This window comes from Homalodisca vitripennis, chromosome 1 (assembly GCF_021130785.1).
Source record: "Homalodisca vitripennis isolate AUS2020 chromosome 1, UT_GWSS_2.1, whole genome shotgun sequence".
NCBI classification, from domain to species: Eukaryota; Metazoa; Arthropoda; class Insecta; order Hemiptera; family Cicadellidae; genus Homalodisca; species Homalodisca vitripennis.
The window spans coordinates 190,691,017-190,707,163 of record NC_060207.1 but is presented as its reverse complement, the minus strand read 5'-3'; the positions used below and the strand labels follow the sequence as shown (position 1 = coordinate 190,707,163).

The 16,147-nt window shown below is 31.0% G+C and overlaps 1 protein-coding gene across 1 annotated transcript in view; it reads left to right on the top strand.

Moving 5' to 3' along the window:
- The window catches only part of LOC124352949 (phospholipid-transporting ATPase ABCA3-like), a 48,859-nt gene that overhangs the window by 23,694 nt on the left and 9,018 nt on the right, over nt 1-16,147 (top strand). The window contains exons 13-22 of the mRNA XM_046802689.1: nt 692-768; nt 1,707-1,816; nt 2,336-2,573; nt 3,485-3,708; nt 5,590-5,884; nt 7,580-7,705; nt 8,296-8,499; nt 9,264-9,512; nt 12,050-12,282; nt 15,371-15,518. Coding sequence (XP_046658645.1) covers nt 692-768; nt 1,707-1,816; nt 2,336-2,573; nt 3,485-3,708; nt 5,590-5,884; nt 7,580-7,705; nt 8,296-8,499; nt 9,264-9,512; nt 12,050-12,282; nt 15,371-15,518 — 1,904 coding nt within the window. The remainder of the gene's footprint in view (nt 1-691; nt 769-1,706; nt 1,817-2,335; nt 2,574-3,484; nt 3,709-5,589; nt 5,885-7,579; nt 7,706-8,295; nt 8,500-9,263; nt 9,513-12,049; nt 12,283-15,370; nt 15,519-16,147) is intronic.

The following is a 16,147-nucleotide window of genomic DNA, read 5'->3' as shown; positions in this document are numbered from 1 at the left end:
CATGTGAGAAACAACCCATGGAAGGACACACACTGTCATCAAACTCTACATCTGATCTAAATATAAAAATTAAGTTTCATGCAAAATTTCAAATCTATAGTACAATTTATTCATAAAATATCCTGCTGTAAAATGAGTTTTGCTAATTCATAGCCAAATCCTGCGTACAGATATGCACAATCACTGATCTCAATCTTGCCTATGTAGAAATAAAGGTTTGTGCAAAAGTTCAAATATATAGCTCAATTTTATTGATATATCAGAAATTTTTATTCATGAACATCAAGTACAGAATAAGTGTCAATAAAACAAATTCCTCCATGACCTGCTACAATGGCTACACAACAACATTCCTAACTATTGTGCTTCTTGGAAATTAAGAAACTTTTCAGCTAGAATTTAGCCAACCTATTTAACTATTTTCTACTTAGTCTTTAGATATAATGTCTTAACATACTGGCCTCAATACACGACCATCATAATTTTTAAATGTAATTAATATAGTAAAAGTTTTTAATTTAATTAGTATTATAAAAATTAAAACTGAACATAAGTTTTATAATTTGTGTTATTTTAACTTGATCATGCTTCAAATTGCAATATTGTTACAATATACACCCAAGGACATTTAATTTAAAATGTGTATATTTTCGTTATATTAATTTCTTACGAATATAATTGAAACTTTTAGGGTAGGAGAGATGCTGCAGGATCCGAACTCTTCTACTTTTACTGGATATCTTCTAGCCAACTTTCCCAAGTTGATAAGTAAGTACACAACATGGTTGTGTTTTACAATTTTAACATTATGTTTTGTGCAATATACGTTTAGTGCAATATATTACTAGACTAAATGCTAAAACACAATACACTACCTAAAGCAATTTGTTTACCCAAATAGATGGAAAGGTTTCATGATACACAATGGGTCTATAAATTCTGCAATATAATTATACCTACATAAAGTTTATGTAGATACATAACTATGTTTTACAATTTTAACATTATGTTTTGTGCAATATACCTTTAGTGCAATACATTATTATATTAATGGCTAATACACAACACACTACCTAAAGCAATTTGTTTACCCAAATAGATGGAAAGGTTTCATGATACACAATGGGTCTATAAATTCTGCAATATAATTATACCTACATAAAGTTTATGTAGATACATAACTATGTTTTACAATTTTAACATTATGTTTTGTGCAATATACCTTTAGTGCAATACATTATTATATTAATGGCTAATACACAACACACTACCTAAAGCAATTTGTTTACCCAAATAAATGGAAAGGTTCTATGATACATATAATGGATCTATAAATTCTGCAATATAATTAAACATATATATAGTTTGTGTATGTAGATAACTTTCATTTGATGATAGTTAATAGATACTTAATTCATTAGGTATTAATTAGTAAAAGTACATGTAATTTATTTTTAATTCTTGAAAATGAGTTGCTCTTGGATCTTTAATTATAAATTATTTCATTTCTAAGCTTGTGAAGTCAAAGTTTGGCTTCTACAATTAAATGTATTTAATTTACAATATTCAAATTATTACATACTCAAATTTCAAGTAATCTCCTCTGAAAATTTATTAAAGAGGTGGTGTTGAATATGTTATAAAAAATTACTATGACTGATATGCTCATTTTACACACACAATATTTTTATAAATGACTGTTTCAGGACGCAAAGACAATTTGACTGGTAAAAGTTTACGTTTTCAACAGTTCAAAGCTCTTTTGGTTAAAAAATCGTTATTTGACATCAGAAATTTCATGCTGCTACTCTTAATGGTAAGTTTAGCTAGAAATTGTAAGTATGATAATCAATAGTGTTGCCTTAACAAAGTGTTATAATAAAATGTTATTTTAATAGTAATTTCCAATTAAAACTGACAGTCAGTGTCGCGTTAAAGCAGATCTTTTAAGTCAACTCTCAAAATAAAAAATCCTTCTACTAGAATGGATGCATGTCTTTTCGGAAACAAAGATGCACAATCATCTTTATCTTTCTGAATCCCATATTAATCAATTAATTAATTTAGAAATGGTATTGTGTAAGTCTTATCCCATAATAATTAACTCAACATTTATTGGCGAAATAAATTGTGATTTATTAATTTGTAGTAGATTTAACTAAACTCTTTTTAGGACTCCTATATTTTGTACAAATATAGGAGTGAAAGAAGATTATGTGTTAGTTAAGTGGTGTTATTGACTTATTTATACTGTATGTGTTATTAAATTAAACAATGGTAATTTTATCTTCTGTTTAGTTGTTGTTTGTTTTGATAATGAATTTTTTTGTTTTAGACAATCGTTCCAGTTTTGATTGTACTGATAACGTTCCCACAGAGTGTAAGCACGAGTAACAGGAAAACTCAACCACCTCTGCACGAAGTCCTTAGTATGTACGACAACTCAACAGTGTTCTATTCCATTGTCCCTGTAGAAGGAATGGAGGCCAAGTTTAAGTCTTTGGATGCCAGTCTGAATTCCATCATTACAAAACAGCATGGAAGACTAATGCACACAGAAAATGTTACCAACTGTAAGTATGCTTGTTTGTGACCCGTGGCCTATCAGAGAAAGATGGGCTTTATCTTTCTGTACAGGGGTGTAGAGGCATACATTATTATGTATATTTACTTCACTCTTGAGCTCATAGGTTTTTTTTTAGATAGAACATGTTTCTCTAATTAAAGAGGGCAAAAATCAGGTTTTACCGAAACAGCTTTGATAGGATATAAAGAGGAGACTTGCCTTTACTGGATTGGAAGGATATTCTATTTCTTCTTAACACAAAGACAACACAAATGGGATATTTCTTTCTCATTGGACAATTTGTGTCAGCCATGTAACTGTATTAATTATTTTTGTCACAAAGTTCACTCTAAACAAGCCAAAATATTCTAAAATGAACACTGTAATGACTATTCCAAATTATTATTATTATTATAGCATTTTATATGATTAAACAAATACAACAAAATGATAAAGTTGTATGTTTTTAATTTAGAAAAAATACAATTACAATTGTTGTAATACATTTCACAAAAACATTTCAACCTTTTAAATTACAAAGTTTTCTATATCCAGTAAGTAAATAAAGATTTAAAGTGTGAAAAATTGTGTTTTGGTTTAATTAAATAGTACATTAAAATAAACCTATTTTTTGTGAACATTTTCACTATGGTACTGTCACACTTAATGGTTAAAAAATGCCTTTAACCGAAATTGCATAAAATATTATCTTTAAAAAAGTCCAACATAAAATTGCAATGAAACTAAATGTCCCAATTTAATCTTCACTGAAATCTGATAGTTTGGAAACATCAAAATATGATAAGTGTAATAAGAAACATTTTTTACCTTTTTTAGCACTACTATAATGAATTAATTAATACCCACGGTTGTAATAATTGATTTAAAGCAAAATTCAAGTTTGAACTGTTTTTTCAGCTTTATCAGAGTTTGGATCAAAATATTCAGTACAATACACCAGACACACTATAGTGAGCCTGGCAGTTGATAAATACACTGTTACCGCTTTCTTCAGCAACCACCCTGCCCACGCTGTTCCCATCTCAATAAACCTGGTTTCGAATGTACTGCTGAAGTTCTATCTTCCTGACATTAATTTGAACATCAGTCTGATCTATATCCCAGTGGATATCAGCGCTTTGGTATGACTCCAAACAATATTTCTAAAACAATATGTGTTAGAATTATCCTTGAAACTTTACAAATCATTGAACATTCAACATGTTTGTTTGTTTTTTTTTAGATTAAAACCATAGTATTTTTGTACTGGACATACGTATATAATAAAGTTAATTTAGAACACTAAAGAAGAAATAAATCTGTGCAAAAATAGATTAACAAACACTAGATGTAAAAAGACGAAGTATTACTTGTATAAATAACAGGAAACATTCAGTGCAATATTTAGATTTACTCTTAGCCCATAAAAATGCTTTAAAAATAGTGGTACAGAGTTCTGAAACATCTTGTATACATTATTGTATTTATATGTAAACAAATATGTTATCTGTTTCTTTTTGCTTTGTACAGCTTCATGGTAGGTTCATTAATTCCTCTGCCACAAGTTGAAGTTCTTCCGACTTTTACTTTTATAGCAATTATATGGTGAACTGACAAAACTCCTAGCATTTTAATCAGCTGTAGCACTTTCAGTAAAGGGTAATATGAATGAAGATGATCACTTCTGCTCACAATATTCTGCTACCACTTTCCTACAAACATCAAGTTTGTGTCGATTCATCATTCTCATACATAATGTTCTTCAACATCGACAGTTCTGTAAGTGAGTGCAAAGCAATTTTGAAAAGTGAAAAGTCTTAGACTGAGTTGAGAATTTCTAAACATCAGGTTCAGCATTTTAAAAATATCTGGTTAATCAAAAAGTGCAGAACTCACGAATATATTTTGATGTGAGGCTGTCCCCACAATGATTTGTGATAGAAAAACACTGTAGTGTTTTGGGCTTCCAAGGAGGTAGAGAAGTACTGTATAAGAAGAATGGTAAAAGTACTCAAATTTAATTGGAATAAAATTATGGTTGTTCAATATATTTAACTGAAAGACTTTTAAATGTCAAGGTATATGTGAGAACCCAGTACCGCATTTCCCTATAGGCCCACTAGGCCCAGGCCTAGGGCGCAAAATTTTAAAGTACACAAAAGAAAAAAGTTGCGGCGGCGGGTGGTGTTGGGGCTCGGCAATTGGATATTTGCCCAAAACACCAAACTTTCTTCTCTTGTACAAAGTATTTATATCGAAGCTGCAAAATTAATTTTTTCATCAAATACAATATGTTTCAAATTAACTTATGTGTACTCATGTTATTATTTCTAGCTGTATTTTACGTTTTTTTTTTCATTTTTTGATTGAAATCAAATAAAAGACTTTAAAAACTCATATGTTTTAACTTATTTTTACACCATACAAATGACCACTGTTATTATAACAATAACTAGAATATTATGTTGCAACTGGTTCATTGCTTTTATTTATTCAAAACACTCCTATATATATATACTATTGTAATTATCTTTCATCAAAATTACGTAATTAAGAAAATTACTGGATTTCTACGTAAGTGTAATCAGAGTCCTCTGGGGGGGGGGGGGCGCTGAATTTGTAAATGCGGCCCTGTGAGAACCTTAATCAAAGCACCCAAGAAAATGTTTTATTGTTAAATGATGAAGCACATTTTCATTTGAATGGCTGTGTGAACAAAAAATCTTTGATACTGGTAAAGGTAAAATATCAAAGTGTAAGAGAACTTCTTTACTTTATTCCTTAATGTGTACTATTTGTTACTTCAATAAAACTAAATACTAATATTAATTTAAATACATAAGTTAAAAAAATGACATTTGTGAGAACCATAAATTGTAGTCTTTATGGCGACAACAGTTCACTGATGAATCAAAAATTTTGTCACTCATCAGACACACAATAGAATTACTAGACAGTAATAACAGTAATTTTGAACCCTTATTATATCAGAAAATTTTTGACTATACGTTTATTGCTGACAGGAAAACACTTGCATCCAGGCGTCTCTCAACCTTGGGGAGAACATCGGTCACCAATGGGCCGTGAGCATGCCCCAGTGTCTCCTCTGTATCATGACAGTGTTCATCCTGCTGCCAGCAGTAGAGCGGTCCACATCGTGCAAGCATCTTCAGCTCATGACTGGAGTCTCGCCATACCTCTACTGGGGCGCTTGCTTTGTCTGGGACTTCTTCTTGTACTGCATCGTCACTCTGCTTTGTGTAACGATGATAATACTCCCCGACAAGCACCACATCTTCACCTCTCTGCATAATACTAGTTGTGTATTTGTGTTCACGTGTTTGTTGACACATTTCATAGTGACTGTGCAGTATTCTAGGATATGATTCAGGACATTAGAATGAGAAAAAATCCTCAATAGGAACAGTGTTCGGAAATGCTTTAAAACTCAAATTTTGGCAGGTTATTTTATACAATAAATACACAATTTAAATATGGTAATTATTAATAATTTACGTCATAGGCTGTGCTAGCAGCCATCAACATTGTAGCCTCATCAGAAAAGTAATAAATCTCACACACTTTTAGGGTCTTATTTTTATTCAAAGGATAATGGAAGATGACTCATTTAAACCATATAATTAATACACATCCTTGCGCTTTTTAGTAAAAGAAATTCTCATAGGTTATTCAGAAAATAAAACTCAATATTTTTTGTGTTTCGTCATTTAAATATTCAAGTAAAACATTTCAAAATAAATTTAAAAATACATTTGGGTGTGTAATAATAAAATACTTAAAATGAAACATTTCCTATATGATCAACAATGAATTAAAGTACATGACATTAATTTTAACTTTATTTGTATGGTGAAAAACTCAAGATCTGTTTCACTACATAAATGAATTTCAAAACTGATTATCTTTTGTGACACTGTAATAATTAAACATAATTTATTTTAACATGAAACTAATAAAATCATCATACATTTATTTACATCATTTGTTTTTTTAGACAATTAAAGTTTTTTTTAAGCCATTATTTTGAAAATAATGTATTTAAAAAATAATAACCTTTCAAAAAATGTACATTTATATCATAAAGCATTATGCGAAATTTCATTGTAGTTGATCAAACCGTTCTTGATATTGAAACTATTTTATTTTGTAAAATAAAACAAAAAGTCAATAGGGTTAAAAATTAAGTGTTTCCAAACACTTGTAGGGTTGAATTCTTTTCATTAAGATATGCTGAATCATGCCCTACAATACTCAAAAGTTGTTACAAAAGATCTTTTATATAGTAATGTAACTAAGACTTCATTTGGAGAATGAAGTAATTTTGAATAAATCTAAATTTTAATGAAATTACAATGTCCTAATTCAAAGTAAAAATATTTAATTGCTGCATTTAGAACAACTGGACTGATGTTATATCAATATTATTTTTAGGCCTCTTGGTTTGCGACTTTTTATCTTCCTAATGATCAAGTGTAGTTACGCTACTCTTGTATAATACCTCAGTTTTAGTTTTTAAAATGATATAATAGTTATATAAGCACAGAGTACACAAAACTAAAATATGCATTCAACTTTAAACAGCTCTACAAAAACTATATGGTTTTTATAATAAGAAATTATTTACTTTTAACTTAGACTGAAATTTTAAAAACAGCCTGTAGGGTTTAACATTTTTTTTAGATATTTCTAAGACTGGTGTAATTTGTGATTTGTCTGAAAAATGTTCATTCACTAATGAGGAAAGTGCTTGGTTGGTTACTTAAACAAAACCTATTTTAAATATTTAAAAAAAGACAAGAAAAATATTAAAATTTACCTGAAGGTATTTTTTAATTTTAAATACAGAAAATAAAACATATTTAGAAGTGTTCAATTGCACTGCAATTTTTCTCAACCTTGCTATAAGAGCATGTCAGATTGGGTTGCAAAGTTAATGTGTAAAAGGAATTTTATTTAGCCTATACTTTTTAATGGCGCTCTTTTAATTTTCAGGCATTTTAATACTGATTCTTCTGCTTTATGGCATTAGTGGAACCACATTTGCATATTTTTCAAGTAGTTTTGGATCTTCTACAAGCAAAATTGTGGGAAATTATATTGTTATTAGTATTTGTTTTGGTAAGTTGTACTTTAAACTTTGCATTATATTTATGTATTGCATTTTGTTATATAGTATTGATCTTGCATGTTTAGATCATATTTTAAGATTTGAGTTTAAGCCTTCTGATACTTATATAGATTGGAAGCACATATGTATGTTTAAAAAAACATGTCTGCTTTCATAACCTATATTGGTTCATAAAATCTATTCTAAATGCTCATAATTATTATAAATCATTCAGGAAGAAATCATAAATGTTTATTGTCTATGAACGCAAGCGTGTTATTAACAAAATCTTACTTACAAAAATGTTTAAAATATTGTAGGTCTATTCTAATATAAAAATATAACCATATCAAAATATTATAGATTGCCTTGAACAATATAATCACAAGACACTTAATAGTTATTAAATTAATTACTTTGAAATTATATACAAAGTATTCACAAAAGGGTGTCACAAAATTCTGTGGGTGACACTGTATTTTACTGTGTGTGTTGCAACATTACTGGTCTATATGTTATATTCAGTAATATTTTGCATTTCTATGATCAGTAGATTATCAGTGGTTGTCAGTTATCCATAACAGAATTATTGTTTTTTCAGGATTGGTGACGGCCATAGGGATGAATGTGGCATTAAGGGCGGAATACTCAGGAGATTCTATTATCCCACCAGGGTTATTGCGAGTGTTGGAGTACTTGTTGCCGCTGTGTCCACACTACTGCTTGGTTTCTGCCATCACGTATTTCGGTGGAGGCGTTTACCAGAGCTTCCTGTGCAAAAACTGCCCACAGCACAATTGTAATGGTTAGATGATGTTGCTTTCAAAATTGGATTGATTTATACCAATTAGTATAACTACACCACAGTACTTCTTAAAAATCTTTTGTTCTATTTTGCTAATCCCGTGAACATTTTAAACCACATTTTATCAAACTTGGAGTTTTTGCACTGCCATCTATGTATATGTCAGTTTTTTTTTTTGTGAAAAGTAAAACAGGTAGTTTGAAGTAAAGGATCATACAGCTGTACGTAATCATTACACTAGGAACAAACATAGGCTAATCAATGATAGGTGTACATACAGCTTTACCCAGAAGAGGTTTCAATATCTGAATATTAAATTTTATAATGTTTAACCATGTAATATTCAGGTTCTACCTTTGAGCTTAGTTGTGGATATTGGATGATGGAGCTCGTCTACTTCTATATTATTAATTCTCTAATAATGTAGTTATGTAGTTGGAAAATACATATGTTCTATCGTACTTATAATTTTGAAATTATAACTTTATATTGGTATACAACAAATTTTTTAAAATCTATAATTAATTGTTGTAATAAGACAAATGAACAAAGTAATCTATTATATTATGTGAGTATACATAAATAGGCATATACATAAGTGATGATGGTTATTAGAAACCGATAGTTGCTTTCCATCACAGCCACTTTCTTTTAATTCTAGTTGAACTGGTCTCTCATTTTAATGGTTAAGTATTTACAGTGCTTAGTTTTTAGTAACTTATTATTTCAGAAATTATCTATTGAATACATATCTTTTTCCATAGACGAACGTCTGTTAGTCTTCAACAGTAAAGAGAATAAATATGGTCTGCTGTTGGAATTAATATATTTATCAACAATTTGGATACTGTACTTAATTTTGGTACTGATGGCTGATAAAAAGGTATTCAACAAATTGTACTGGAAGATAAAGGATATGATGATGGACACTGACATACATGAGGAAAACATGGATCTACGTTCAGATGTCCGTAAAGAAGTTGAGAAAACTTTATTGTGCACCAGAAATCGAAGTGAGTAAGAATTTAAGATAACTGGAATCTGTTACTACTTCCACTTGCATTAAGGCATAAAACATATGAAGCCAATTTGATTAAGATATGCAGAATACTAGTTAATGCTTGTAAATGTTTATAATTTTTATACTCTGTATAAGTCCAGAAGAAAAAACATATTTTTACAGTTAGATTTCAAATGCGTCTGTCCTCTCAAAATACTATGCTGGAGGTGCATTACTAGTATCTGCAGAACACTGATGGTAAATAACGCTCAAGGTTGGCATGTTAATAAATATGTATACATGTGTGTGTATTTTGAAACCGTAAAAGACAAATATTGGTGCAAGCCTAATAACATTTGTTTGTAAAATCATGACTTGATTTAGTTACAATCAATTTGAAATCATGTATGTAAACACAGTCACTAACGATCAATCAAACAATCAATCAAAATTCTTTATTTACATGAACATAGAGTACAGTAATGGCGTCGTTATTAAAGATTTGTACATTTCATATCTTAAAATTGTATATACAATAATAGCTTAGTTGAAATCAGTCAAGAAGATATAAATAGGTAACAGTTACAGTTGAAAACAGGTGATGAAGTTAATTTTATATATGGTAAAGAAATGTTACCATAAATAGTCAGGCATTGAAAAATTCTTCTAGGGTGTAAAAAGATTTCTGTAGCAGCCAGGTCTTGAGCGATGTCTTGAAGTTCTTGTCTTCTCTACGTCTCTTCAGATCTTCTGGGAGTTGGTTGAAAAGTTTTCTTCCCATGTCGGTTTCTTTTCAAACAGAGTGAGGTGGTGCGTTGGCAGGGCATAGTCATATGCGTTTCTTGTGTTATAGTTATGATTGTTACCTAGGTGGTCAGGTTTCTGAGCTATTGTGTAGCAGGTGGCCTCACAAATATAGAGTGAGACCACTGTCAGGATTCCAAGTTCTTCAAAGGCCTGACGGCATGACTCGTGAGGAGTCAGTTCTGCTAATATTAGAATAGCCTTTTTTTGCAGAACTAGAACATGGTCCCTGTTTCTAGCTGAAGTTGCCCTATGCTAATAATCCATATCTCAGGTGAGACTCAACTAGAGAGAAATATGCTGTCCTGGTAGTATCTTGGTTACAAGAACTTTTTACTCTTTTAAGAGCATAAATACTGGAGTTAAGCTTACTACAGAGATCGTCAATGTGTGGATTCCAAGATAGCTTGTCATCTATTATAATGCCGAGGTACTTTGCTTCATTATCTTGAGCTATTTCTGGTAAGCCATAGTAGTCACTGGTTCTTCGGCCTTTCCATATAAGTTGCTGTGTTTTGCTGTCATTAAGAACAAGATTATTATGTTGGCAGTATTGTTTGGTCATATTCAAGGCTATAAAAGAGTTAAATTCGAGGGATATTGAGTCTTTTTGTGCAATAAGAAGGGCTGTGTCATCTGCATATAGCATTGCTTGGGCCCAGTCAAGAAGATAGCTTGGAAGGTCATTCGTTAGCAGAATAAAAAGCACTGGTCCCAAAATCGATCCCTGAGGGACACCACTAGTGATAGGGAGTAAGGTAGATCTTGCTTTATGGGATGTATTATTGTTTTTATAGTTCAGTTCAACTAGTTGCTGATGGTCTTTCAGGTAGCTGACAAGCCAGTTTTGTGATGCTCCTCTAATGCCCATGTTCCCTACTTTTTGGAGAAGTAGAGGTGGTTTAGGCAGTCAAAAGCCTTACTGAAGTCCAGCAGCATGGCAGTCACAGTTGTACCCTCTTCAAGTTGGTCGATGATGAATTCTGAGAGTTGAACTGTAGCTGTAGTTGTGGATTTACCACGGAGGAAGCCATGTTGCTGGGTCGTCAAGATGTTGTAAGTCGTCAGATGTGTTATCAGTCAGTTTAGTAAGATCTTTTCCACTACTTTAGATATTGTTGGGAGAATTGATATTGGTCTATAGTTTTTCCACTGATGTTACACTGCCTTTTTTGTGAACAGGGAATACTTTTGCAAGTTTAAGTTTTGTTGGAAAAATGCCCTGTGAAAATGAAAGGTTGATTATGTGACACGTGACGATTCAATGTTCTAATGATTTCTAAGACATTTGAACAGCTACCATCCTGAATACCTAAGATTTATTAAACATGAGTTTGAATAAAAATTGATTGACAATTTCTAAAAAGTATAAATTTTGATTTAAAAAATAAAATAACAAAGAAAAAAACCGTTGTACTAATGTGAATGGCCGCCTTTTTAAACCAATATGTGGTAAAACTTTTACCACCTAACAAACTTAGTCATGCAATGTATATGTACTAAGTTTATTTTTAATCGGCTAGAAATTATCGCATTATAGTGTTTGCCATTAATTCTGAAACGTTATTGTATGGTTTACTATTCAAAACTTGGTACGACCGCTGCCTGAAAACCCTTAAGAGATATTAAAATAGACGTAAGTCAATATACTAGTTCTTTTTTATACTGACAATTTACCTATTAATTCATGAATGTATATTGTGCAATAACATGACATATATTATTGTATTCTTTTTTTCTGTTCAGATGTAGATCCAAAAGCAGTCTTCTTGACTATAGGTCTCGGGAAGAAGTTCTCTTCCAAAAGTGTAATCGTCCGACCAATGAGTTTCCGCTTGCGGAAGGGAGAATGCTTCGGTCTGTTGGGTAAAAACGGGGCGGGGAAGTCTTCAACTTTCAGGATGTTGGTTGGTGAGCTCATACCTACTTGTGGTGATGCAGTCAGTTACAACGCTACGTTGAGAAAAAATACAACACAGGTGAAAACATTTGATCAAATCAAAGTTTACTTGAAAGGTATAGTAATTTTCACTTGAATTGTAATCTTGAAGAAACTTGATTTGTAATCTTGTAAATTATCCACAACACAGTAAATTTCTAGAGGTTTTAAGATGGAAATAAAAATCCTACAGATAAAACATAGAAACTGTTAGTGAGATACAACCATAGGAAAATGTATCCTCAAATTAAAAGGTTTATTTATAGTAATAAGTTATTTATATATGATAATTATCAACATTAAAACACAGTGTTGTTAAGTAACTTTATTTTTTTTTTACAAAAAACTCTATAAACCAATATAAAGTGTTCAGAAAGATATGACGTATTCATTACAATAACTAAATACGCATAAAAACATTTGAACAAAACCTACTATAAAGGAATGTTGTATATTTTATCCTATTTTGAAGGAGGCTAACCACCACATAAGAACTCCAAAGAAAAGTAGTAGTTTTAAACATTAATGAATAGATAACATCCACATTGGATTTCATCTCATATGCCACATAAATGCTTTGTTAATTTACTCTTTAAACATTTTGCCCAGTTTAGTTTATTATTCAGGATGAATGTCAGATACTTAAGGAACCCTGGTAATAAAGTAGCTAGCTGACTTGTCTTGGCATGTACTGGCAAACCATCCATCATCCATCTTTCAGTGAAGATGACCACTTCTATATTGTCAGGACTGACAGACACGCATGTTCCTCTACACCACATTTTCATTAGCATAAGTGTTAATTCTAAAACTCTGCAACTGCTTAATAAATCTGCCAATACTCACCCAATACAAGGTTCTGTCTGTACAGAAAAGACAGACATGGTCTGTGTATATATATAGAGAACAATGTGTAAGAATCGGGAATGTTACTAGTAACTTCGGTAAAATTAAACACGGTTGTGCCTCAGGGCTCAGTACTAGACCCTATTCTCTTTTTAATTTACATTAACGATTTATGCAACAGTAATTTTAAAGGACAGCTTGTTGTTTTTGCTGATGATACAGCCTTCATATACAGTGATAAGGATATAAATGTGGTTTTTAATGAGCTACTTAGCGACTTGGAAGCGTTGAGGCTTTGGTTTGATAGTAACTTTATGATCCTGAGTGAAAAAACAAAGTATATGGTTTTTAGTCTAAGGGAGGAGATTTTGTTTAATACACCTGTTACTTATCATAAGTTAAATTGTAATCGTATACAGCTGAATTATTGTGGATGCCTAAAGATCGATAAAGTCAATAACATTAAGTACTTGGGTTTAGTAGTTGATGAAAATTTGTCTTGGAAAAATTATATTCAAAAACTAAAAAAAGATCTTTTTATTAGCTTAAGAAAGTTCTTTTTATTGCGGAATTACTGTCCTAGAAATGTTCTTTTGATTCTTTACCATACACTAGTAGGATCAAAATTGGGCTATGGTCTACCATGCTGGAGGGGAGCATACCCCACAACACTTTATCTGGTTGTCATTGTACAGAAACACTTTGTACGCCTAATTTCACAAAAGAGTAAACTAGATCATTCTTGGCCTATTTTTAATAAATTAACGATTCTTCCATTGCGCAACCTCTACGTATTTAAAGTTCTTAAGTTGTTTTACATGAGAAGCACATCACATAACACTGCACGAAATGTCAATTATAAATTACGGAGATATAACTTGATACCAGTTCCAAAATCCAATCTCACTATTCATCAAAATTTTTTCAGTTGTATGGCACCAAGATTTTTTAATATAATAAGCGGAATCATTGGAGAATATTACAGTATAAAAAAGTTTTTAATCAATCTCAAAACTTGGCTTTTTACACAAGAAAACATAGATGAATATCTCAAAATTATTAAGTAAATCCACGATTTAAATATCTTTTTTATTTTGTGTACGATTTGCTGTTGTGTATGTTATAGGACTTTGTTTCTTATATATATATGTGTATGCGTAATTATGTAGAGGGACAATAATATTTGACATTATGCCTTATTTATTTTTTCTCTGTTTAAGTAAATAAGGGCACTTAATTTCATTAAATATAAAAAATATTTTTACTATAGAGTTTCTATGGTTTAGTTTTGAATTATTATTTTGTATGTATTGTGTTTATATTTAATCTTTTTTAATGTCACAGTTAGGAGCTAAACATAAAAATTTATCACATGTGTATTTTAAATTTTGAGTAATTTTTAAGTGGCACAGTAGTTTGTCGAGGTTTTGTTTTGATTTGATTGTACATTTTGACGGAAACCCCAACACAGGTAATGCCTGTGGGATCCCTTACTTTATTTTGTTTTTGCTTTGATATTATGTCATAATTTTGATATGATTTGTAACAATGTTGTATGCTTTTTGTAAAACTGTATATATCTTTGATGAAATAAAGATTTGTTTGAATTGAAAAAATAAATATTTCCATATACACCTCTCTCTCTAATACCTCTAGGATCATTAACAACTAAGGACCATAGAAGGGATAGATATACCCTTGACGGTAGTCCTTATAATCACCTTCAAATAAGTATCTTTCGCTGGGTAAGTATGCTTCTAAGAGAGGCATCAGTCCACCTTTCCAATTTTATGCCTTCCACAGAAACCCATTCACTGTTAGAATCAAAGGATATTCTGTGAAATGTTCAGGATAATACCCACATTAAGCTATTTCTACTCTATTATCGATTAATGACAAGAGCTGGTGTGGGCCAATATTAACTGATCTGCCAGCTCTATATGATGTTGAACATTATACAGTGCTGACCAGCTCAATCAATCGCTCTATCTTCTTCAGAAGAAAAGTGCAGATCCTGGAATCCTTAGTCTGGTAGGAAAACCTCTAGCAGGGATTGAAATAAAAATCATATTTACAAACCCTCAAAATGCTTAGTGCAAGACTTGTGACCAAGGAGTTTATTTAAGTAACCATTATTCTGTTTTAAAGATCTAGGTGTTTCTGAACTTATGTTTATACAAACTTTTTGTTTCGTTCTGTGAGTATAACATATGTAAACATAATTCAATTTTCCATATTAACCATTTTGAAGATGTAAACAATTTAACGTATAAATGTTTTAGTACTTGAAAAAAATTGGGTACTGCCCTCAAATAGGAGCCCTCAACTTGTCATTCACGGGTGAGGAGACCCTACGACTCTTCGCACAACTACGGGGGATCCACCCCAAGCGAGTAGAGACAGAGGTGGACAACTGGATAAGACTGTTGGGTAAGAAATAACTTTTCCATTTAACGCTCATATAGAGCATTAAAAAAATTGTTATAAATCATTTGAAAAGATTAAAGAAAACAAAGAAACAATTTATGCCATTAAAAGAACATAAAGTAAACCATATTCAAACACACTAAAGAATATACACAAGCAAAATGAAAGTTTAGATTTATTCTGATGTGATGAATTTTAAAGATTTTATTATTAAAAGCAATAAGTACTTATTATTTAGTATTATTTTAGTGCAACCTATTATTTTAGAGATTATTGATGGCTTTACTGTAAAAGTGAGCAAGGTAATAAAATAGGACAGACTTTTGCAACACTTTTGGACACGAGTTCATACTCTTTGATCTTTTGACATATTGTATACAAGCCAAAAATTTATTTAGTTTTTAATTTTCCTATAGTTAGAACTGGGTCTGAGATGTTAAACAAGGGTCAAATCTTGTTGTGTAATAAAACATAATCTACTGCAGAAACATTGAAGATAATTTACTATTATATATGTTGTAAATAAATAGTCAGAGGATTAATAATCAAGTTAATGTTTATTAATTAGCAAATATACACATTAAGCACACCGACAATGTAACACGTGGAAGACGTACGGAAAAGAATAATAA